Below are 23351 nucleotides of genomic sequence, written 5' to 3'. Positions count from 1 at the left end.
GTCTTGGACTGTGCTTGAAGGATGGATCTACTACTTAAAAGAAGTTTTTCTTCAATATGTAATTCCATGTATGTACAGTTACTTGCAAATTACTTTTCTAATTTGTTCTCTTATTGGGATGGGTTATTCTCTTCTTGGGGATTGAGAGTGGGGCTTTGGCTCTAAAATGAAACAGAGCAGACTAAATCCTGGCTCTAGGACTTATCAGCTGTGTGGCTTTGGGCAAGTTACTCAAGGTCTCTGAGACTCAGTGTCTTCATAAATAAACTGGAGGTAATAAAAAATAACCATCTTATAGAATCGCTGAAGATGTAAATAAAAATAATCAAAGAAAGGGGCTTCGAATAGGCCTGGCATAAGAGAAATACTTAATAATAATCTGTGGTGTCCACTTTTTATGTAAATTTATTGACTGTGACTTGGAAAATAGAGGAAAAAAGCAGAACTAAAACCTATCAGTGATTTTACACACGAAGAAGAAAACCACAGTTAACATGTTTGAGTTTCAGGCAGTGCATAATTTTCGGGCAATGCATAATTTAGGTGGCTTCCCCACCCCTTTTGTATTGCCAGTCATTTTGAATATAAAATTTAAATCTTAATTTTCATTTACTTAGTGTAAGAATTCTTTCCATCTTATTGTGATTTCTTCAGAAAAATTTTAATGACATCAATGCATTAAATCGAGTTGGTGTATTATAATTTACTTAATCATTCTCCTATTGTTAGACATTTATATGGATTCCAGTTTTATTCCTCTATTCTAAATAGCTTAGTAGTAAATAAATCTGTACCTAAACTTTTCCTTTATTATGTATTATTTCTTTAGAACTGATTCCCAGACATTGAATCACTGATGTAGAAGGTAGGAACAGTTTGTGATCCTACTTGTTGCCAAAACAATTCTGAGGCCTGTGAAGGAGGGGATTCCACCTCCAGACCCCTCCCTCACGCCCTTCACCTTCCCACGATGAGGACAGGAAGAAGCAGAGTATGATTAACCAGAGGCGCAGGCACTCACTGGGTCCCCACTGCCAGTGGGTAGGTCACTGGGCAGAAAGAAATCCGGAGAAGGGCAGCTGCGTCTTATTTCTGCTATAACTTGTTGAATGTGGTCTGAGGGGAAAGCTGGCCCAGAGCATGAACTTCAGGAGGAAGCCTGGACACTCCTTGTGCTCCTTCTCCTCCCACGGAGCAGGCAGGCCTGGGACCCTCACTGGCCTGGACTGCTTGAGGACTAAGAGCCGGAGGTGCTTTCTGTCCAGGTCTCTTCCTCTGAGGCCGCATTCGCAGCACAGGTGAATGTGCATGGTGCCGTCTTTCCCTGCAAGATGGTCTCCCCAAGGCTCCGGTGTGGGGAGAGGGCTGCTCCAGGGGCTCAGGGGCAACTGTGCAGAACATTTTCATGTACAGAATTTTGCTTTGAGGGAGGGGCCAGCTAATCACGTTCCCCTTGGACTTTGCCTCCCTTCGGCACCACCTGGGGAGGTTTCTTCTTTTGTAAATTAGAGATTAATAATAAAAATTCTCCTGTGGGATTAAGGGACTCCCACCCTCTCTGGCTCCCTTGTTCTAAATTCTCTGAATTGTTCGTGAAAGGAGAGTTGGTAAATATTTGACAACTGGCTTAGTTAACAACTGGCTCTCCAGGAAAGAAAGAAGGAAGGAAAGGAAGAAAGGAAGGAAGGAAGGAAGGAAGAAAAAAAGGCCCCGAGTTGTCGTGTTTGGAGATTTCCGTGCACTACTGATTCCCACCATGGTTTTAGAGCAAATGCTTCTACCAGGACAGATTTCAAGGTCCAGTCACTTAATAACCAGTTTACAAAATTCCTGACATTTAGCAATAGTCTCTTGCAAGCAAGAGGAAGCCCTCTCTCGCACACTAAGGGTGAAGAACCACGGGATGGGATGATGCACTCATTTCATCAACGTGGGGTAAGAGCAGGGGCACAGACAATGACCTCCGCAAGGTGGGGAACCAGAGAAACTAAAGCCCGCAGGGTTCTCTCTGGAGACCAATCTCATGCTTTTTCCTGCTACAGATCCGCTCTCTCCATGTTTCAAGAGACGTGGCTGCAGGAAGCTTCCAGAGCTACCTCCTCACTGATTCACAGCCAGAGAAAAAGGAAGCCTTCAGAGCAGGAGAGTAATCCCAGCGCAGCCCGGTCAGTCGTTAGTCGTGCATCACTTTCCCCTGGGAGCAGAAGGTGGGTGCACTGCCTGAGGATGACGGGGGTCTGTCGGATGGGGGCCGGAAGAACTGTGGTCAGACCAAACCAGTACTTCCCCTTACGCTGCTGACCATCTGTGTGCCACAAGGACACTCCTCCCATTTCCACTAGTCTTCAAAGTGGCTGAATCAATGACAGAACAGAGGAGCTACTTCACATTACATATTTTGCCATTATATTTTATAGCTTAAAAAAATTCAGGTAATTTTATAGGTAAAAAGGAAACCCATTGATATTTTAAGTGCTTCTATTTTTTTTTAATGCAGCAAGTGGGTTAGCAATATGCTATGTGTTAAATAATCATTATTTTGTCTTCTGTGAATTATGTTCTTGTCTTTTGCTCACTTATCTTCTGAAGTTGGAAGTTAGTTTTTAATTTCTTCACGCAGCAAATATTTACTTGTTTGCTGTACTAGGCCAAGCCTCTGTAGACACAGGAAATAAATAAGATAATAAATAAGATAGAGAGCGTTCCCATCTTCAGAGTACTTACCCTCTATTTGTATGGCCTTTTAAAATAATAATATATGATCTTTTTTGTCATATGTACAACAAATAATTTTCCTGTGTGTTTTCTGTCATCTTCAATATAGCAGTTTTACATTTTTTTATGTAAAGTCTGATCTACTTTCCTTTTTTTTTTTTTTTGGATACTGGGGATTGAATGCAGAAGTGCTTTACCACTGAGCTACATTCCTCAGCCTTTTTATTTTTTGAGACAGGTTCTCACTAAGTTGCTTAGGGCCTTACTAAGTTGCTGAGGCTGGCCTCGAACTTGTGATCCTCCTGCCTCAGACTCCTAAGCTACTGGTATTTCCTTTCCCCTTTTAACAACCTTTTTCCTCATGCTTAGAGATTCCATTTTCCCATCAACAATTTAAGAAATGATTTATTTATTTCTGGCTTTCCCTGGCATGATACTTTTACATTCAATTATTTTATTAATTTGTAATTTAGCACAGTGTTTCACATGAGCAGAGTATTTACACTGGTTATTTCTCCAAACGTTTAACACTTCCTGCAGCCTTCCCTTCTCCTTGGATCTGTGTAGATGACAACAAAAAGAACTGTGATCAATGGGGACATGAGAAGAGGTATGTCAGGGTTTGGCAAAGGGCAGCTGTTACAGCTCCGCTTAGGGAATTTGGTATGGGAAATGGTGTGGACTGGGTTTGTCTGGAATATGTGGTCCCTATAGTGTAGTGACTCTTAACCAAGGTTGGGGAAACCTGTCAAACGGGGAGCTTTAAGAGATCCTCTTGCCTGGGCCCTACCATTAGTAGGTCTCCTATTAAGACAGAGGTCTGTCTGTTTTTAAAGCTCCTGTTATCCCAGTGACTCATGAGGCTGAGGCAGAAGAATCATAGTTTTGAGAACAGTCTCAGCAATTTAGCAAGACCCTGTCTCAAAATAAAAATAAAATGGGATGGGAATATAGCTCGGTGGTAAAGTGCCCCTGGGTTCAATCTCCACTACACACACACACACACACACACACACACACACAGGCACCTGATACAGGAAATTATAGGAGATAAATTGTGTTAGACAAGGAGGGGAGCAGAAAGAGAGAGGCATCAAGGCCAAGGTGAACTTAGCTACAGGTTCAGGAGGCCTCTGGAGGATCTCAGAGTGTGGATGTGGACCCAGGCAGGTAGGCTTCAATCTCATTTTTACCCCTTGCAAACTGTATTCTGGGCAGATTGCTGGTTCTCTTCCATTTCCTCTTTAAAAAATTTTTTCCTCTCTCTCTCTCTCTTTTTTTTTTTAAACAAACAATGATATTTACCTAACAGGTTTGTGATGAGTCAATGGGAAACCAGCACCTGTCATCTGCGTGAATTCTCCCCTCTTCTTCTCCAGTGAGCCTTTGGCTCACGCCAGCCCTGCCTCCTCGCTGCCTTCATGATGAACGCACACAAGATATGTTCAAGGAAAACATGCCAATACAGGCCCAGATGAGAAACAGAGAATCGAGTTGTCCTTGAGTCCCAGAGAGCTTCCAAGGGGCTGCACCTTTTCAAAGAGGGACGTTTCTGCCTTAGAGAAACGGTGAGGAGCTCCACATTCACACAGGCCTTCCTTCAGAGCCTGGTTGCTTGGCAAAGGCCAAGTCTGGCTCCACCACGGTGCACCTCAGCTGGGCCACAAACATCATCCCAGCTCCTGGGCTGCTTAACCTGCGAACCAAAGCAGCAGTTGTGAAAAGGACGCAGCCACAGCTCTCTTCATAAAAGAGAATTCCTCCAGCAAGTTTGTTTACAGAGCAAAGATTCTCCCTCCTGAGGGGTGGGAAATAGCATTCCTTCCTGGAGGATCCAACTGCTTTCCCTTCATGTCACTGATATCCATTCTGGGATTTGACAAATATTTATTGATATCTCCTCTGTTTGACAAGTCCTTTGGAACTGGCCTCTACAGGGTAATCATTTAAAATTGATCTTCATGCTGCCTTATATTATAAATTGATGGCAAATATTTATTTTGTGATTAGGTAGGTGCTCATCAGTATTCCAGGAGGCAGTGTGGCTTGGCGAAGGGAGAGGGGACGTAGAATCAGACACGTGTGGTGTGACGTTGCATGGACAGCTCAGACACTCTGGGCCTCAGTCTTACTTTTCCCTGAGAACATCTTTCTAACTCAAAAGCCAGTGCTGTCTTCCTCAAAGAGCCCCTTTCGGTTGGGTGGAGAGGAGGCAAGAGTTCATTGATCCTGGCTGACAGGAGTTGGCACAGTTTCAGAGGAACAGAGAGGAAGACCCCAGTGTGCCCAACCGAGAGAGTGTGTTTGGGAATGAGAGTTACCACTGGGTTGGTGAAAGAAAAGTGCTTCTGTGTGGCACATGGGTCACACCCCAAATGCCCAAGTGGTAGGTTAGGGGTTTTGGAAGTCCCTGGATGATGGTGGGGCTTGAATAAAAGCCTCCTATCAACAGAGTGCTCGCCTGCTTGTCCTTCACTGGACATCAGAGAAAATAACCAATAGAAAGATGGTGTTTTTCTTGCTTGAAGAAAGAACAAGGGGACCTGGGCTTATTCAAACAAGAAGAGCTTAAGTTAAAAGGTAATATCGGCTTCTTCGCTTGAGAAAGCCACAGAATTATCCTGTGTCGCCAAAGAGTCCCCTTTCTAGGAGACCTGAAGTCTCCTGGCTGGCAGAGGCTCAGAGGCGGTTCATCAGTGGCTCTCATTGTCTCCTACACACTGGATGAGTCTCCTGAACTCCCCGGACATGCTTGCTGGGTTGGAAGCCTCCTGGAGAGCTTTAGCTCATTTGTCCCCTGTCCCCGCTCCTAGGCAGACACCTTTCAGAGGCTCATCTCATCTGAGTTTCAAACAGCAGGCACCTAATCCTGGTCACCAAGTCCCAGGTGATATTCCAGAGCTGATGAGCACCCTGGGCCCAGAACCCAGGCACTTTCCCTGCCCCTGCTAGACATGGCCGGTAAATGAAGGGGCCCCAGGAACAGATCAGAAGTTACAGTCCAAACTCCTGGACTCCCTATCTTTTTGAAGATTGAGGAATCCTATCAAAGGGATATAATGGTGCATCTACGTACAATTGTGGTGTCACTTTAAGACTTACGGATTTCCAGAGCAAAGGCCAACCTAAAGAAACAAGTCTCTGATGCAGGTGAACTTCAAGGACAACCAGGTATTAATGGTTAGGGACAATGACCTGTGCAGGACAGCAAGCCCCAGTTCTTCTAGTAGTTACTAGTTACTGGCTCTTACTAGGTTCCAGGTCTTGTGCTGAGTATTGGCCTGGTGCTATGAGAGACACAGTGAGGATAATTGACAATGACAATGACAATAGTAGCAGCCACATGTGCTGAGAGCTAGGTGCCAGCCATTGGGTTCATTTAATCTTTTATTCAATAAATAGAAGGGGCTCCACAGAGTACTTGCTAGATGAATTGCTCACTGACATCCACTGTGCACCTCCTTTCCCTTCTCGGGAAGGGACTTTGCTTTTGCTCTTTTCTCTGCCAAGAGGCTCTTCTGCTCCCTCCCTTCTTTCAGGTCTTTACTCATGTGTCACCTCAGTGAGGTCTCCTTGACTAGCATCTCAATCCCATACCCTTCAGGTCCTCCCCCCCATGTCCCCTCACCACCACCCCCCCCCCCCCAGCCCCTGATACTACTTAGCATACTGCTTTTGACTAATGGCTATTGTCTGGGCTCTGCTAATCTCAGAGCTCAATGAGGACAGGACTTTGGACCACTTTGTTCACTCCTGAGATCCCTTGTGTAGGTCACATGCTTGAATTTGTTCAGTGCTTGAATTGAATGAAAGAAATATTTTCCTAGTGTCAATGATATACCCCAGTAACAATGTGCAGCAAGGTAGCACAGTGGATAAGCAGACAAAGTGTTGCCAACTGAAGGCCTGAGGCCTGGGAGAGATATGATATTAAGCTAATTATGCAATAATCTCCATTCTCCTGAAACAGAACACTCTGGGTGCTTGACTTTATCTTTCACTGAAGCCTCACTAGAACCCTAGGACGTGGGTACCATAATTCCCAATTTATAGAGCCTATCTTTGCTTTTTCTATGGCTGCAAATACCCACATAGGTTCTAAATTACAAAAGGACTGGACTGACTTAGTTGGCACACAGTAAAGATAACTGTGCAACTTCTAGCTCTGATGGCCTTTGGATGTTTATTGTTTCCCATGAATCCTGTGAAGTGTTCATGCTACTTTACAAAAAATGTTCATGCTACTTCTACAGAAGTTAGATAACTTAACCAGAGCCACATACATAGTAAGTCTTCCAGATAGGATCAAACCCAGTCTGTATGCTTACCACTCTTCCACATTCTAAAGAACTTTGAGTGGAGGGACTAAGTGGGGGATGGAGAGGTCATCCAGGACTAGACTTTCTTATAATAGGAGGCAGTTGGGACTTTGATGTTGGAGGCTGGGAAGAAGACCTAGAACAAAGAACAAAGGCTTGCAGGTAGCTGTAGGGCAGGGAGCGGTAGGCCTAAGGAAGGCCTGCTGCTCCAACCCCACCCTACTCCCACTCCTGGTATTGTGGTTTGATTCTAATGAGGAGATAGGGCAGATAACCAGCAAGGCAGGGCCAAGATGAAAATCTTGTCTGGGAAGTATAGCCCTCCAGTTACCTCTCCATCTCATTAACTTAGGATCGGATCATCTCCATACACCCCTGCTGATTTTTTTTGTTACATTAGCAAAATGTATTTATACTGTCATCTGAGCCTCTCATAAAATGTTGCATTTTTCACCAGATACCTCCTGTACTAAACTCTCAAATCTTTGAGCCTTTCTCAACATCCTCTTAGGTACCCTGACAGAGTGGTGCAGAGAATTGGCATAGCATTCTAAGTCATGTACTGTCATATCCATTCTTTCCCCACCCCCAAATTCACATCGAAGTCCTCTAGTACCTCATAATGTGACTGCATTTCGAAACACAGTCTTTAAAGAGGTGATTAGGTTTCAAGGAGGCTGTAGGGTGAGTCCAGATGCAACGTGACTGGTGTCCTTTTAAGAAGAGGAAATTTGGACACCTAGGGAGACGTGAGATCACGTGAAGACACAGAAAGGTGACTATTCATTTACAAGCCAGAGAAAGAGGCCTCGAAAGAAATTAAACCTGCTGACCCCTCGATTTTGGACTTTTGGCCTCCAGAAATGTGAGAAAATCAATATTCGTTGTTCCAGCTCAGTACTCATTTGGTGGTATTTTGTTATAGAAGCTTGAGAAAATGAATACACCATCCATCTATTTGTCCTTCTGCCCATCTGTTCGTCTGTCCATCCATCCATCCATCCATCCATCCATCCATCATATACTGAATGCCTCCTACTATCCAGGCAAACTACCTTGCACTGGAGATAAAAAGGGAACAGATCAGTCTTTTGCCCTGAAACTTCTATTGTGGAGAACAGTAAACAACTAGTCTATTAGAATGGTGAGTTCTACGGCCTAGGAGCTGGAGGTGTAGCAGGGATGGGTACCTTATCCATGTTGGGAGGAAAGGCAGGAAAAAGATCAAGGAAGCTGAGTTCCTCAGGGGAGGGTAAATTAGGGCAACTGCAGGGAAGCTGGGTCTGGCTAAACACAGAGGAGGAAGGGATTAGGGAGAGCAACCAGGCTAGAGAGAGGAAAGAGAAGGCGCCAGATTTGGAGGGATTTTTAAAAAATATTTCGCTAGGGCAGAGGCTCTTATAATTTCTTTTCCTGCCTACAGCACCCCTAAGGAATTAAATACTTCCACCCAGAGCATGGTAAGAGGAGCCCTTGCAAAGGTGAATTGATTGAGGAAGGCTGGGATGTGGCTCCTCCCCTCCCTTCCCAACTGGACATTCCCACTGCTTCTGAAGTACCTGGGGTTTATCTGGGTCGGTTACTTACCCTCCAGGCCCTCTGTCTTCCTCTGTCTGTACATTTGTATGCCAGCTCAGAGAGTGAGTTTTAGGCTCAATTGCCTAGATTCTAGCCTGTTCTGCAATTCTTAAGTAGTGTCCCCTTAGGCAAGTGGTCCAGTGTCATGGGCACTGGATACGTGCTGCTGTGGTGCCTACACCAGAGACTCACTGAAGTGAGAGGAGGTAATGAAGGTAAAGCTCCTGGCACGGTGCCTGGCATTCAGCAAGCGATCAGTAAATACCAAAGACCACAGGGCGTGTGTCACTGAAGCTCCCTTGCAGCCCAGCAGTGGCAGCAATCATCCTGCTCATTGTCATAGATGTCATCACTGCCACCACTGTCACCATCCCATCACCACCATCTTACCATCGAATCACCCCCACCATTGCCATCATCATCACTGCCATTGCCATCGTTCCCAAGATCACAGCGCTGGAGCTCTTGGAGGCCATACTCACTGAGTTCCTTCCTTCCACTGTTCTCTCTTGTAGATGTCTTATGAAAGGGAAGGCCCTATGTAGACAAGTTTTAATAATGTGATATTTGTAACATTTGTTGAGCACTAGGCATCATTCTAGGCACTGGGGATAGAAGATAGAACTAAATAAAGTTCCTTTACATAGGGTGGTCAAGGTGGCATTTGATTTGAAGAAGTAAAGAACCTTGTAGATACCTGGGGTAAAGTTGCCAGGCCCAGGGAACAAAATTCCAAAGCTCTGAGTAGGAACATACTGGCATACTAAGGAGCAACAAGGAGGCCCATGTGGCTGGAAGGCAGTGAGCAAGGGGTGTAACAGGATGAGATAAGAGGTGGCAGGGGGCAGAACGTGGGAACAGAGAGGTCACTGTAAAAACTCTGGCTTTTGTCCTGTCTTGGAAAGTCATCAGAGGGTTTTGGATAGAGGTGTGACATGAATTGACTTATATTTAGGTGAAGATGTTCTCGACTTTGTGCTGAAAACAGACAACAGGGCAGCAGGTTCTTGGTCGGGGAGGCCAGGTGGGAGGTTGTTTCAATAACCCGCATGTGAGCTGCCAGTGCTCGCATCAGCAGGTAACTCACCGTGGAGGTTACTGGAAGTGGGAGACGCTGAAAGCAATTAGGACGAAAAGCCAACTGTGAAGGAGAACTCCCCCCACCTCCATCCACCCTCCGTTTGGAGAGCATTCCAGGGCTCATGTTGGCCTCTGTGGGCCTTGTCAACCTGGAACAGGAGAAGAGGCAACTGGCACTCCTGGGAGAGCTCCATGCATTCTAACTGAAATGAGGGAAACCGAGAAGGCTGTGGGCTTACAGATCTTCACCCTATAGTCTAAGGTCCGCGCTGTCCGCAGGTTTTATGAGGCAAGTTGGGTTGGTCGGGGGAGATGTCTCTGGCTCCCCTTCTGCTCCAGCTGCATTCCTGACCATCCAGTATACTCTGGGGAGAAGGGATGGAGGAGTCAGGAGGAAAAGGGAAGGAGAAACTCTTAAATGTGTCCCGTGCTGGCTCAGAAAAGGGGACAGCAGAATGGAAATCTCCAAAAGCCACTGGACCTTGCTGCACTAGACATTCCCATGACCACTGGCCAGCCTCCTCCTCTGGGTGTAACCAAACACCACAGTGGAGCCCTACTTAAAGGAGAACACTGCTGCCTTTTTTAGTTAAACACATCATAGCGTGTGGTTTGTAAGCCACATATGGTGCTGGAGATCCAAGAAATACGGATGAAAGAAAATCCTTGAAGTCTAGACACAGAAACTCTGTGAAGTTATACTTGCCCCTGGTGACTCTGCAAATTGTTAGCTACCTTTTCCTCATGGAGCCTTCCTCTATGTATCTAGAATCATCATTTAATCCTTACAACAACCTGGGAAAGTAGTTCTTGTAACTGTCATCTTAAAGATGAAGACACTGAGGTTCAGAGAGGTCACACTCTGCAGTCCATTGAGTCTGAACCCAAGTTGGTTTGTTCCAGAGCCGTCTTAACCATCATACTCACTGCGCCCAGAGGAAAAAAACGGTGAGAGGGAAACACTGAAAGCTACAGTCCCCTTGCCCCACCCTCTGTTCTTCCAGGTAGAAGCACAAGCTGAGAATCCTTCCATTCTATCTCTGGCCTGCAGTCTGCCAGCTGAAAAAAAGCGTAGGTATCACTGAACTGTTCTCGATATCAGATGACTATTCTAAGAGAGGTTTATATAAATAATACGATCTTTAGAGATGCACTTTACAGAAGGGGTGACCCTGAAACTCCGAGAGGAGGTTAAGTACACTTCCCAAGGTCACACTGGTGGCAGAGCCAAGGCTCAAAAAGCAGGGCTCCTGCCTCCGGGGCCAGCATTTGGCTGGGCCCCAGCAAGCTGTTCTGCATTATCACTGTCTCTGCCCCTGACACGGATGACTGCTTGAAGGAGGATGATCTCTTTTGTGCACTAGAGATTCCAAGCACAATTTGAACACAGCTGGACCGTTTTTAAAGCAGGTTCTTCTGAGAACCTTCTAATCTGCTGGGTTGTCCGTTTTCCTCTGCCATCTCTGTGCCACCTAGGCAGACTCCTGTGCCCTGTGGAACCAAGTATTTTACTATCGTTCCTGGTAGTCACCGAGTGTGAGGATGGTCCTCTGGGGCAGATGATTATGTTATAGCAGATTCAGCTGCAGAACCTGCTATAATTTACTCTGGCCTCCCTCACTAATAGTGACTATTGTAGCCCTCTGGCATCTAGACCCACTCCACTGGCTCATCTCTATATGCAGCACACACTCTTCATGCAGAGGCAGGTGTCCAGGACTCACCCCACTTCTGCCACAGAAATATCCTCCCTGCTCTCCTATGCAAATCCATTCTTTGAGGTATTTCAGCCCCAGAAGGACTTCCTGCATACAGCCCAATAGTTTGCTGTCCAAGTTCTCTACATTTCTATTCTCAACCTTGGGTGTTAGTCCTTAGCATGTTTCTGCGTATTTCTTAAAATCCAATGCAGCTTGTTGAGGGCAGAAACATAACTGTTCACTCCTTCCCTAGAGAATTTTAAAAGCATCTTATGTGAGATAAAAGAGAAACCTAAACAATGTACTTCCTGCCTGCAAGGAGAGGAGTTTACAGACATAGTAGGCCTTCAGTCCGGCACATAGTGGGCCCTCAAGTTAGGTTTAACTAACCCATAGAATGCCTTGTTGCAATTATTTGCTAAGTCCCATGAGAGGTATCAAGTGGTGTCATAGGGAAAGCATCAGGAAAGCAGTGGCATTTGAACTTGGCTTTAAGAACAGGAAATGTCTTTTCTTTTAAAATAGATCCGGAGGGTAGGGAAGAAAAGCATTCCTCTGCACAAAGCCAGGCACACACCAGAGACCAGATACAGGAGGAACCCGGAGGGAGGTTCTGTCCTGTCCTAGCACCAATTAGCTTGATGTAACTTCCCTGGGCCTCAGTTTCCTTCACATTTGGAGGAGATTAAACCACAGTTTTGGGAAGAAGCAGATCTATGTATAACCTTGAGCCAATCAGTTGCGGGGAAGGGGGCCTGTCTCAGTGTCCTTCCTATAAAATGGGTAAAGTAATTGCTACCTGCCAGGGCTTTTGTGAGGAACCCTTGTAAGTTGCTAAGCATGGAGCCTGGAATTATTTTATTTTCTTCTGCAAAACTAGGGGTGACAACCCTGATCCGTGTTCCTGTCGGTGCGGCTGCTGCTGGCTTCCAGGCACCAGCCCTAAGTCTGTCCAAAGTAGGGGCTATGGAAGACCTTGTGACCCTCAAGACAACAGAGTACAGAGGGCTGGGCAAAGTGCTGTCCAGGGTCCAGGGGCATGCGGGCTGGGCTACCAGGGGCGCTCCATCAAGGCGTCCCTTGAACAGCCTCCCCTCAGCCCAAGAATCTTGGCCAAACTCTTACCAAACACGCCTCCGAGGCCGGCTGGTTTGGAGACAGCCTCTGCCTTCCAACCCAAGGGGAGAGGCGAGACCCAACCCCGCGGCGGGCTGGGTCCGTGGCTCCCAGCGGAACGGAGCGGGGGTCCGCCGCGGGCCTCGCTCCCACCCCCGGGCTCCACTTCCTCCCTCCGTCCGCTCGGGAGGGGACGGGAGGGGGCTCGCGCCCGGCCCACTGCGCAGGGTCCTCGCGGCTCGCCGGCGCCGCCCGGCCTCCCCACCCCGGCCGCCCACCGCGGGGCCCGGCCGCCCCAGCGCCGCCGCCAGCCTAGCCGGGGGCGACCCGCCCTCCTCCCCGCGCCCGCGCCCCCGCCCTCCGCGGCCGCCTTAGCACCGCCCCGCGGGGCCTCCGCCCGCCGGCCCACGTCCCCGGGCCGCCCGCCCGCCCGGCCCGCCCCCGCTGGGGTCGTGGCGGCGGGAGGAGGGGCCGCGGCGGCCCGGTGTGCGTGGCAGGCTCTCCCGGCTCGGCTCGCGCGGCCTCCCTTCCCGGGAGGCGGGGTCGGCGCCGCGGCGGCGGAGGCAGGCCCCCTCCTCCTTCCTCTTCGGCCGGCCTCCTTCCTCGGCCGCCCGCTCTCTTGGCCGCTCCGACGCCAGCAGCGCCCGCGTGCCGCCCGCCCGGCCCCGGGGGAGCCCGAGCAAGTTTCCGGGCCGCGCGCCCCTCGCTCGCCTCGCCGCCCGCGGCCCCCGCCGCCGCCGCGCCGCCATGCCCTCGGCCAAACAAAGGGGCTCCAAGGGCGGCCACGGCGCCGCGAGCCCCTCGGAGAAGGGCGCCCACCCGTCGGGCGGCGCGGATGACGTGGCGAAGAAGCCGCCGCCGGTGCCGCAGCAGCAGCAGCCGCCGCCGCCCGCGCCGCACCCGCAGCAGCACCCGCCGCAGCACCCGCAGAACCAGGCGCACGGCAAGGGCGGCCACCGCGGCGGCGGCAAGTCCTCGGCCGCCGCCGCCGCCTCGTCCTCGGCGACCTGCTCGCGCAGGCTCGGCCGGGCGCTCAACTTTCTCTTCTACCTCGCCCTGGTGGCGGCGGCCGCCTTCTCGGGCTGGTGTGTCCACCACGTCCTGGAGGAGGTCCAGCAGGTCCGGCGCAGCCACCAGGACTTCTCCCAGCAGCGGGAGGAGCTGGGCCAGGGCTTGCAGAACGTCGAGCAGAAGGTGGGTGCCCCGGCCCCAGTCGTCCCCGGTGCCCGCCCGGCCCCGCCTGCCCCTGCCCCTGCCCCTGTCCCTGCCTCTGCCCGGCGGTCCCCGGCCGGACACCCTGGTCCGGGCCCCGGCTCCCAGGCGGTCCCAGACCCTCTTTGTTAATGGCCGCAGAGGAATGGGCCCGATGGATGGACCGCCGCGAGGATGGCCCGGCCAGCGGGGAGGGTGGGCCAAGGGCCTGTCACAAGACATTAGCGGTGACCTGTAAGGAAGCCTGCAGGCTTTGGGGAGCCCATTCTTTTTGGATTAGGAACCGCTGAATGGGCAGAGTTGTCTGAAAAGGAGGTTGGAAAGGAAGCCAGCGCATCCCGAGGAAGCCTCCGGCAAGGCCACACCTCTGCTCTGCCGTGGGAGACATCTGAGCCGGTTTTTAATAGACCCAGAGTTTGGGGAAGGAAAAACTAGTAATTTCTAGTCATTTGCGAAGTTCCACTGAAATATTATCTATCTTTAGGCCCCTTGTTCTTTATTGGGCCAGAGTGCCCTTGTGGGCCTTTGAAATAGCCTACTTTAGCTTTAGAGGAATGAAAGGCCAAAAATATTAGGTCATAATCGAGAAAAGGACTTCTATCTATGTGGGGTTGAGAGGGCTTACTTACCTACGTACTGGTACTATCTAATTCTTTAGAGCAACCCCGGGAGGGAGGGCTGCTGGTTCTGACTCCATTTTCCAGTCCAGAAAATTGAGACTTAGAGAGAGACAGTGAGTTAACAAACACCCCAGCTGGTGAGCTGCAGATTGCTTGAGAAAGTCTGGGCCACTGTCCAGTTAAGGGTTCCCAAGGGCCTATTTCAGGTATGAATGGACCCAGCTCCCAAGGCAAAGTTGCTCATCTTCCATCCTTCCCTGGCTTTTCCAGACCAAGTGCAACCCCTTCTGTTGAATTTCCCCTCCTCCATATTCCTTCCGTGTCATGCTGAATGGAAAATTGGTTCCAGGACCGAAACAAAAAATCCCGCCACTTCTGAGCCCGGAACCACTGCCTCCTTTTCCCAGCATGCTGCCGGTCCTGCCAAGTCTCTCCACTTTTGTTGAGTGTGCAGGACTAGGAATTTCCTCTTAAGACAACTGGGATGAGTCAGCCTGCTAAATGCTGCAGGCTAAGGGAGGTGAATTTTATAAGGGAATTAAGTAGGCAATGCTGCTTTTCCTATCCTGAGTGTCACATCATCTTTACAAAATAGACATCCTGCTAGAGTCTAATCACTAGCCAGTTTCTTGCTTTCTGCCGCCCACTTGCTAATCAATCATAATATTTATTGAAGTCTGGTAGTCATATAGCTCTGTGTAGGCCCGGTGGAAGAGCATAAGACAAATCATATTTGTGAAGCAGCACATAGGTAGGTGGCAGTTAGGGTCGCCTCTGTGCAGATTGGGAAGAGGGAGGTGTGGAATTTCCCTGGGCCCGTGTCTGGGGTAGAGCCAATCATCTAGTTGGTGATGGCTGAATGTTCAGAGAAGGAATGTGAAGAACTCGCAGGCAAGGAACATTCTTGAACACATTTAAGGGACAGGAGGTGGCTCCCCTGCCTATAGCAGAGTAGCATTTTAGGAAAAATTAGGGGATGTTGGAAGTTGAGGCCTAAATGGGGACATCTTGAGTCCAGATTGAAAAAATAGGGCTTTGTTTCCTAGGTTTCCTCCTTGTCTCTCCCTTAGTCCCTCCTTTCTGATTCTCATCCCTTCTCTGTCCCAGGTATGCGTAGAACACTTTGCTTTTTGGACCTCAGTTTCCCATCCACACAATGAGAGATTTTTAAGAATCCTCTTGGCTCTGAAGCTGAGGACACAGTGACCACTTTTCTTTTAATTTAGTAGTATAATTTTTTTTAATTAATTTATTTTTTTTCATAATTTCTTTTTTTTTTAATTTAGTAGTATAATTAAGCCATTGTTCAGTGCCTTACATTTATTGTGCGCTTATGTGTCAGGCACTGTCCTAAACATCGGAAAATATATCATCTCTTTTGACCTGACAGCAACTCCAAGAGGTGAGTGCTATTACCTGTCCCGTTTCCCAGATGAGGAAAGTGTGGAGCTACATAACTACATAGTCACACAGCTAGCAAGCAGCCGGGCTGGGTTCACACTGTAGTCTAACTCCTGGGGCACTCAACCACTCAGCTGTTTATTTCATTATATTTCCCTTGTCTTACCTGGTATGGAACGGTGCTCAATATGTCCAGTCTTATTAGCATTTCCCAAAGTGTGTGGCCACTTCTTCCTGCATCTTTTATGAGGCCAGTAAGGAAGTTATTTTGTACTGAGGAGCCTGTACTGCCTGTTCTCTGACAACCTAAGTTTGAACCCCTGTATGATTCTTAAGTCTCTGTCGGGGTTGAGTTTTGGTTCTTGGCAGAAAAATGCACTTAGAGTAGTAGTATTCATAATTAGTAGTCTCTGTGGGCCAGATATTCCATTAAGTGCTTTTTGGCCACAATTTCATTTCTCCTAGCTATCTGAGGTAGATAGCACTTAGCACCATTTCACAGATGGGGCAATTGAGCCAAGACTGGTTGTGTAACTTATTCCAGGTCATACATGGACTGGTTGTATGACATATTTCAGGTCACACCATAAGTGGGGATCTTAGACTGGAATAGGATTTGGTTCCCCACCTGGTATCTCTTGTTTTCCAAAAGTTCATCAGTATGGAAAACTGTCCCAGATCACCTGAATGGACATGGCACAGGAAAAGAGGTTGGCCTGTCCTTACCCAGAAAATTTAGGCACAGTTGGGTCCAGGGCTTTAGAAAAGGTTGGCAGTTGAATTCTGGACCCTCAGAAGAGCTCGTGTTGCCCTGGCACACCCAGGGTGGCAAAAAGTGATCTCAGAAGTAGCTTAGCTTAGGTGGCAAAAAGTGATCTTAGAAGTAGTTTATGAAAGGAGAAGCTGTTTGTGAGAGAGTCAGTTTTCTGGCCCCATTTCTTGGTTTTCTCATTTTGATTCTGAACCAGTAGTCGGGGCTCTGGGCGTTGGCAGCCTCTTCTCCAGGCCCTCAGTGTGCTTTGAACATATCTCTGCCTGAGCATGTCACAGTGATCAAGAGCTCCGGTTCTGAGATCGGACATTCTGGGACTTAGATGATGCTCGAACTACCACTCACACTTTGATAGTTACTATACACAGAAATGCTCCGCTGATGTCAGCCATTACTAAGGACAGTTCCTAGACCCCCACTCCTGGCCCAGCTAGGCTCCTGAGGGCAGGGATCCTGGCCTAGCTTTTATTTTATCTCTTGGCTTCTTCCCCAGGGCTCGCCACTTAGTGGGCATCCCACATACGTGGGGAGAACAGGTACATTCAATACCTGTTGATTAATATGCACTTAAAGATGAACACAGTACCCTTAGTGTGGGGATATTGTTTTTTTTTTTTAGTTACAGGGGGTTGACTGGCTTGGTTTTATCCATAATTTCGAACCGAATTCCCTTTCTAACCATGTGTAACGAGCCAGCCCAGGTTGGGGGTGACATTCAGGAATAGGGAGCAGATCAGCTCTTCATCAGCCTTTGCTTTGGATCATTCAGAAAGCACCGGGTCTTGCCTGCCATGTGGCAAGTGCTGTGCTCGGCCGCTCACACCTCTAATTTGAGTGCTATCCTTAGAACAGGCAGGTACTGTGATTTAATAACCTAGTTTCAGAGTCTAGTTCTCTCTAGTACCTTCTCAAAGTGTCCTTTATGACTCAGGTTGCATTTGGTTGGGCAGAGAAATTGGCTAATATTCTGGAGGCCCTGGAGAACCTTATTCTACTGTCTGAAAATCACAGACTGAATTTAGAAGGGATGTGAGAGACCTATTGTCTAAAAGATGAGGAACCTGAGACTTGGAAAGCTAGTGTAACTGCTCAGAGTGGTTATTGGTGTGACTGGAGTAGAACCCAGGTGTCCCATTGTGTTTTCAACTATTCTTCCTTTTGACATCAGGCTGCAGCTAGTGCTGTGAATCTTCAGGACTTCTGAATAGAGATGCAACAGGAATGGAGACAGACCTTCACTGTGTTTTAGGCATGATTGAGCACTTTACTTATATGAACTCATTTAACCCTTACTATGACAATCCTGTGAGTTGGGTATTGTTTTTGTTCCCCTCATGCAGCTGAGGAAACCAAGGCACAGATAGGTTATGTACCATATGCAGGATTACACAGCAGGAAAGTGTCAAAACCAGGATTTGAGCCAAGGCAATCTGGTTACAGAGTCTGTATTACTTTATTTTCTAACTTCTCATCATGGTAATGTTCAAGCATAAACAAAAGAAGAGGACAATATAATGAACCCCAGTTTCAATAATTATCAGTATTATACCATTGTTGTTTCATTTCACCACCTCCCTTCCCCTCCCTCATCTTTTGGTTGGAGTTAGAGCAGCCTGACCCTGAACCCCTCTGTGACCCTGTCGGGGGCACACCTGGCCTCTCTTCTCCATTTGTACTTGGTATTGGAAAATGGCCATAGTACAGGCAGAGGCTGGCCTGTCCTTATTCAGAAGATTGATCTGGAACAGGTGGGTCCAGGGCTTCGGAACATGTTGGTGGTTAAGCTCTAATCCCTCAGAAGAGCCCATGTCACCCTGCAGACCTAGGGGAGAGGGCACCAGGAACTAATTTTAAAATGAGAGACATTAGTTCACCCAAGGTATTTTAGGATTTATTTCTAACCAGTAAGAGTTCCTTTCCTTTTATTTCTTTTCTTCCTTGTTTGTTTTAAACAAAACACAGGATATGGCACCATACTGGGGATAGAGCCCAGAGCCTTGCATATGCTAGGCAAGACTACCACTGAGCTGCTACACCCCAGCTGCAGAGATTCTGGAACATCATACCAGACAATAGTCAGATTTCCTTGATTCTCCCCGAGACTGTCTTTCTATTGTTGGTTTGAGTCAGGATCCATATGAAATGCACATTTTTTGATTGAAAATTTCTTAAACTTTTTAAATGGATAAAATGCCATTCATTTGTTCAGTATTGACCAGGGTCATTTATCCTGCACAATTTTCCACATGTGGATTTGGCTGGTCACATCATGCCATGTCCCTTTCTTGCAGGTCCTGAGAATTGGCTGTTAGAGGTAGGGACTTGATAGATCTTTCTATCCCTTTTTTTCTTTTTCTTCCTTTTTTTTTTTTTTTTCCAAACTAAACATTATAGATGGCACCAAATGCTGTGTCAGAATAATGCCTCCCAGGTTCTTAATCATCCTACAGCCTCATTATATATTAAACCAGTTCCCCTGGGTAGTTCTCAGGTCAGTCCTCATTCAGGGTAGAATTTTTAAAGAAGGCATATGTAGAAGCAGACAAAATCCCAGTGTGTTCACCAAACCAGAGCCTGCTGCGGGATCAGTTTATTCCTTTGGCAATGGTCTGCAGATGGTGCTAGGGATCTTTGGGCTTCTGAGGTACTTCAGAATTAAAGATTAAATGAGGGCCATGGAGGACAATGACTAGTTTAGGGCCACATAGTCGGAAGTGATGAGTTAAGACCTGGATCCTTGTCTTGACTTCCCGCTCAGAGTATCTGTGTATCGGTTTCTTTCCTACAAAAACTTGAAGACTCTTGCAGTTGAAGGAGGTAGAAATTTTGCCCTAAGTGGCTTAGGGAGAGAATTGACTGGCTTAAACGGCAAAGTTCAAGAGTAGATTCCTTCAGCTATAGCTGTATCCAGGGATTCAAATGATGTCTGCAAACCTTGGCCATTTCTCAGCTGTGCTGGCTTGATTCCTAGATAGGCATTCCATGTGTTGGTCTATGCAGCTCCAGGTCTACCTGATCCCATAGCTAACAGTCCCTTTGGAGAAAGTTTTCTTCCCCTGTAGTTTTAACAGAAGTCCTAGATCTGCTTCCTTGGTCTGCCTCAGCACATGTGCCCATGCTTGGCTAGTCAGTGTGACTCAGGGTGGGTGGAAAGTGCCCATTGTTCAGGCCAGGGTTATAAGCCATCCCTGGGGCTCTTGGAGGGTGTCCTAAGTTTGTTCCCCACAACTATGACATGGGCTACATGTGAAAGGAGAGCTCTTCAAAGGAGTACTGTAGTGCCATTCTGGAAGAGTTAAGGGACCTGGAGGCTGGGCAGACTGAAAACCTGTAAAACTCATGACTCTTCTACAGCTAATGTCTGGATTTTGGCTACAGGTACAGTCTCTGCAAACCACATTTGGGGCTTTCGAGTCTATCCTGAGAAGCTCCCAACATAAGCAAGACCTCACAGAGAAAGCAGTGAAACAGGGGGAGAGTGAGATAAGCAGGATCGGTGAAGTTCTGCAAAAACTCCAGAACGAGATCCTCAAAGACCTCTCTGACGGCATTCACGTGGTGAAGGATGCGCGCGAGCGGGACTTCACGTCCCTGGAGAACACAGTGGAGGAAAGGCTGACGGAGCTCACCAAGTCCATCAATGACAACATCGCCATCTTCACTGAGGTCCAGAAGAGGAGCCAGAAGGAAATAAATGACGTGAAGGCGAAGGTCGCCTCTCTGGAAGAATCCGAGGGGTACAAGCAGGACCTGAGAGCCCTGAAGGATGCGGTGAAAGAGATACAGACCTCTGCGGAGTCCAGGGAGAGGGACATAGAGGCCCTGAGAAGCTCCCTGCAGACCATGGAGTCTGATGTCTACACCGAGGTCCGGGAGCTGGTGAGCCTCAAGCAGGAGCAGCAGGCGTTCAAGGAGGTGGCGGACTCGGAGCGCCTGGCCCTGCAGGCCCTCACCAAGAAGCTCCTGCAGTCCGAGGAGTCGACCTCCCGCCTCCCGGAGGAGATCCGGAGGCTGGAGGAGGAGCTCCGCCAGCTGAAGGCCGAGTCCCACAGGCTGGAGGAAGACGGGTCCTCCAGAACCCCCGACGCCTTAGATGCGCTGCAGAAAGAGAGTCGGGGTCTGGACTCCAGGCTCCAGAACTTAGAGGATGAAGTCCAATCCGTGCAAGTGGCTTCTGCACGCCAGACCGATAGCCTGGAGTCGCTCCTGACCAAGAGCCAGGAGTATGAGCAGCGCCTGGCTGCACTGCAGGAGCACCTGGAAGGCCTGGGGTCCTCGTCCGAGGCAGACAAGGACAGCCTGGCTGGCACCGTGAGGAGCCTGGGGGAGGCCCAGCTGGCGCTCTACGGCGACGTGGAGGAGCTGAAGAGAAGCGTGGGCGAGCTCCCCAGCACCGTGGAATCGCTGCAGAAGGTGCAAGAGCAGGTGCACGCGCTGCTCAGTCAGGACCGAGCCCAGGCCGCGCGTCTGCCCCCTCAGGACTTCCTGGACAGACTCTCTTCTCTAGACAACCTGAAATCCTCAGTGAGCCAGGTGGAGTCGGACTTGAAAATGCTCAGGACTGCTGTGGACAGTTTGGTAGCCTACTCCGTCAAAATCGAAACCAACGAGAACAACTTGGAATCAGCCAAGGGTCTACTAGATGACCTGAGAAATGATCTGGATAGGTTGTTTGTGAAAGTTGAAAAGATTCACGAAAAAATCTAAGTGAATTGTGTGTCCAGGGCGCGGATTTATAGTCCATTTTCTCATGACCAAAAAAATGTGTTGTTTCCTCCCATGTGCCCTCCCCACAAGTTTTGCCCCCCCCCTCCCCCAAGAGCAGTGGACACCACCTGAACACCAAGGCATTGCATTCTGTGCCCAGTTAATTTATTTGCAATTCTTACCACACACCATTGGTTTCTTAAGTTCTCTGCTTCTGCTTTTGGTTGTTTCCTGAAGGCCCAGCCCCGGTGCACAAGAGGTGGCTTTTAAAAGGGATGTGTCTAGTGTCAGAAAAATGACAGTAGCTTCAATTGAGGATTAACAGAAGCAGATTAACCTTCAAATACCCTGGCTGGCTGGCAGATTTCAAGTTACCAAAAAAAAAAAAAAAAAAAAAAGCGGGGATGGGGCACATTTCTTTCTAATTGTCTTTAAGAAAAATTACTTTTTTTATACTTCTGGCTGAAGTTTTCATGAGATATCTCTCACTTGTCTTCCACCTAAAACTGGTTAGGACTCATAGATGTAATCTCTGAGTCAGGAGAGGGCAACACCTTGTCTTCATTTTAAAAGAATCAGTTCCTTGCAGGTTGCCTTTCTAGCGTGGGTGTCTTTTCCATTCCTGAACCATCTAATGATATCAAAGGTAACTATGCAAAGAATCAGATGGTTCTGAATGCTCAAGCACACCACCCAGAGTCCTGGTGCCTGTCTCTGATGGCCCACCTGCATCCACACTTGGGCAGGTTACCGAATAATGCACAGGTTTAGAGTTCCAGAAAAGTGTCTTGGGGTCTTTCAGGAAATGTGTTGAGAGCAGTCCACACAGCGGTCGGGTGTTTCCCTGGGGGATGTAGGCCAGGTTTTTTTGTTTTAACAGGATGTCCTTGAGGAGGTCTGCTTTGGGAGCAGGCCCCATCTGTCAGTGGGGAGTGTGTGCACTGCATTTCTGTAATTGTTTGCTGTACCCCTTCCCCTTTGAGCTGTATTGTTCTTAAATGGCTGTCTTGCCCTTCCAAAAGAAAAAAAAAAAAGAAAGGAAAAAAAAGCCGAAAAGTAAAAGTTAAAAAAAAAAAAAAGGTTTGTTTAGTTTACTGTGAAATGAACTGTATGGCTTCTTTACAGTATTTTTAATTCTTAATAAACACTTGAGCTTTGTTATGACTTTTTCCAGAGTGGTTGCTTTCAGAGAATTTAGTAATCATGATATATTCTATTTGCATGTGTATTCAGGATTAGAAAACAGGTAAGTTTTCAATTTTGAGAATTTTTTATTTTCAACTGAAATCAAGACAGCCTCACTGGATCTGGGACATCCTTTCCTGGACTCTTGGCTGGTTTGTTGATAGGTTGTTGCTTGTCTCCTACTTTGCTAGTTTCGGCAGAGGATCTCAACCTGACTACCTATTAGAATCTTCAGGAGAGTGTGGGGGAAAAAAAGCCTGGGTTCCCAGGGATTTGGGTTGAATGGTGCCAGCATTCCAACTTGCATCCAAGGTGGAGAACCACTGTCTGAGACCACCCTATCAACGTTTGGCCCAGAGTACATCAGGGCACATTTCCTTTTATCCCTGGGCTACCATCCACCCACCACCAAAGATAATATACTGTTTATTGAGTCCCTTTGCGCAGGGGAGGTGCTGAGCTCTATGTAGTCTCCTCCTTAGAATCCCCGAGGTAGGCAGGATCACTCCCCATTCCACAAGAGCAGCAGGCTGAGAAGCATTGAGCAAGGTCATTAGAAAATGGCAGGGGTGGGCTGGGGATACAGCTCAGTTGGTAGAGTTCCTTCCTTGCATGCACAAGGCCCTGGGTTCAATCCCCAGCATACCACACACACCAAAAAAGTGGCCGGGGTGAGATTTGAATGCAGCCCCTGTTCTCAGGTTACAAAGTGGCTTAATAGATTCTTATTTAATGCATTCATAATAATAGTCAAATTCAAATGCTAAAAATAAAAGGAATGTATTATGTATTTCCATATTCTTGTTGGTGGAGCAGTTAAAGATAGATCTAACCTCAAATAACAGTTACATTTCAGTCTCATGTGTCTGCTTATTTATTCATGCACTTGACCAACATTGGGCCCATAGCCAGACATTCTGCAGAGCAGTGAATTAAATATGCATGG

At 47.9% G+C, this 23351-nt stretch overlaps 1 protein-coding gene across 1 annotated transcript; it reads left to right on the top strand.

Moving 5' to 3' along the window:
• The first annotated feature begins 13122 nt into the window (after positions 1 to 13122).
• On the top strand, positions 13123 to 22377 carry CKAP4 (cytoskeleton associated protein 4). Its single transcript, XM_081309314.1, has 2 exons — positions 13123 to 13702; positions 19892 to 22377. Exons 1-2 carry the CDS (start codon positions 13256 to 13258, stop codon positions 21218 to 21220), a joined length of 1776 nt encoding a protein of 591 aa, XP_081165440.1. The 5' UTR covers positions 13123 to 13255; the 3' UTR covers positions 21221 to 22377.
• Positions 22378 to 23351: the final 974 nt, after the last annotated feature.

Source organism: Spermophilus citellus, assembly GCF_964194105.1.
Source record: "Spermophilus citellus genome assembly, chromosome: 10".
Taxonomy (NCBI): Eukaryota; Metazoa; Chordata; class Mammalia; order Rodentia; family Sciuridae; genus Spermophilus; species Spermophilus citellus.
Note: the sequence above shows the minus strand (reverse complement) of the source record. Positions and strands in the feature narration are given on the sequence as shown.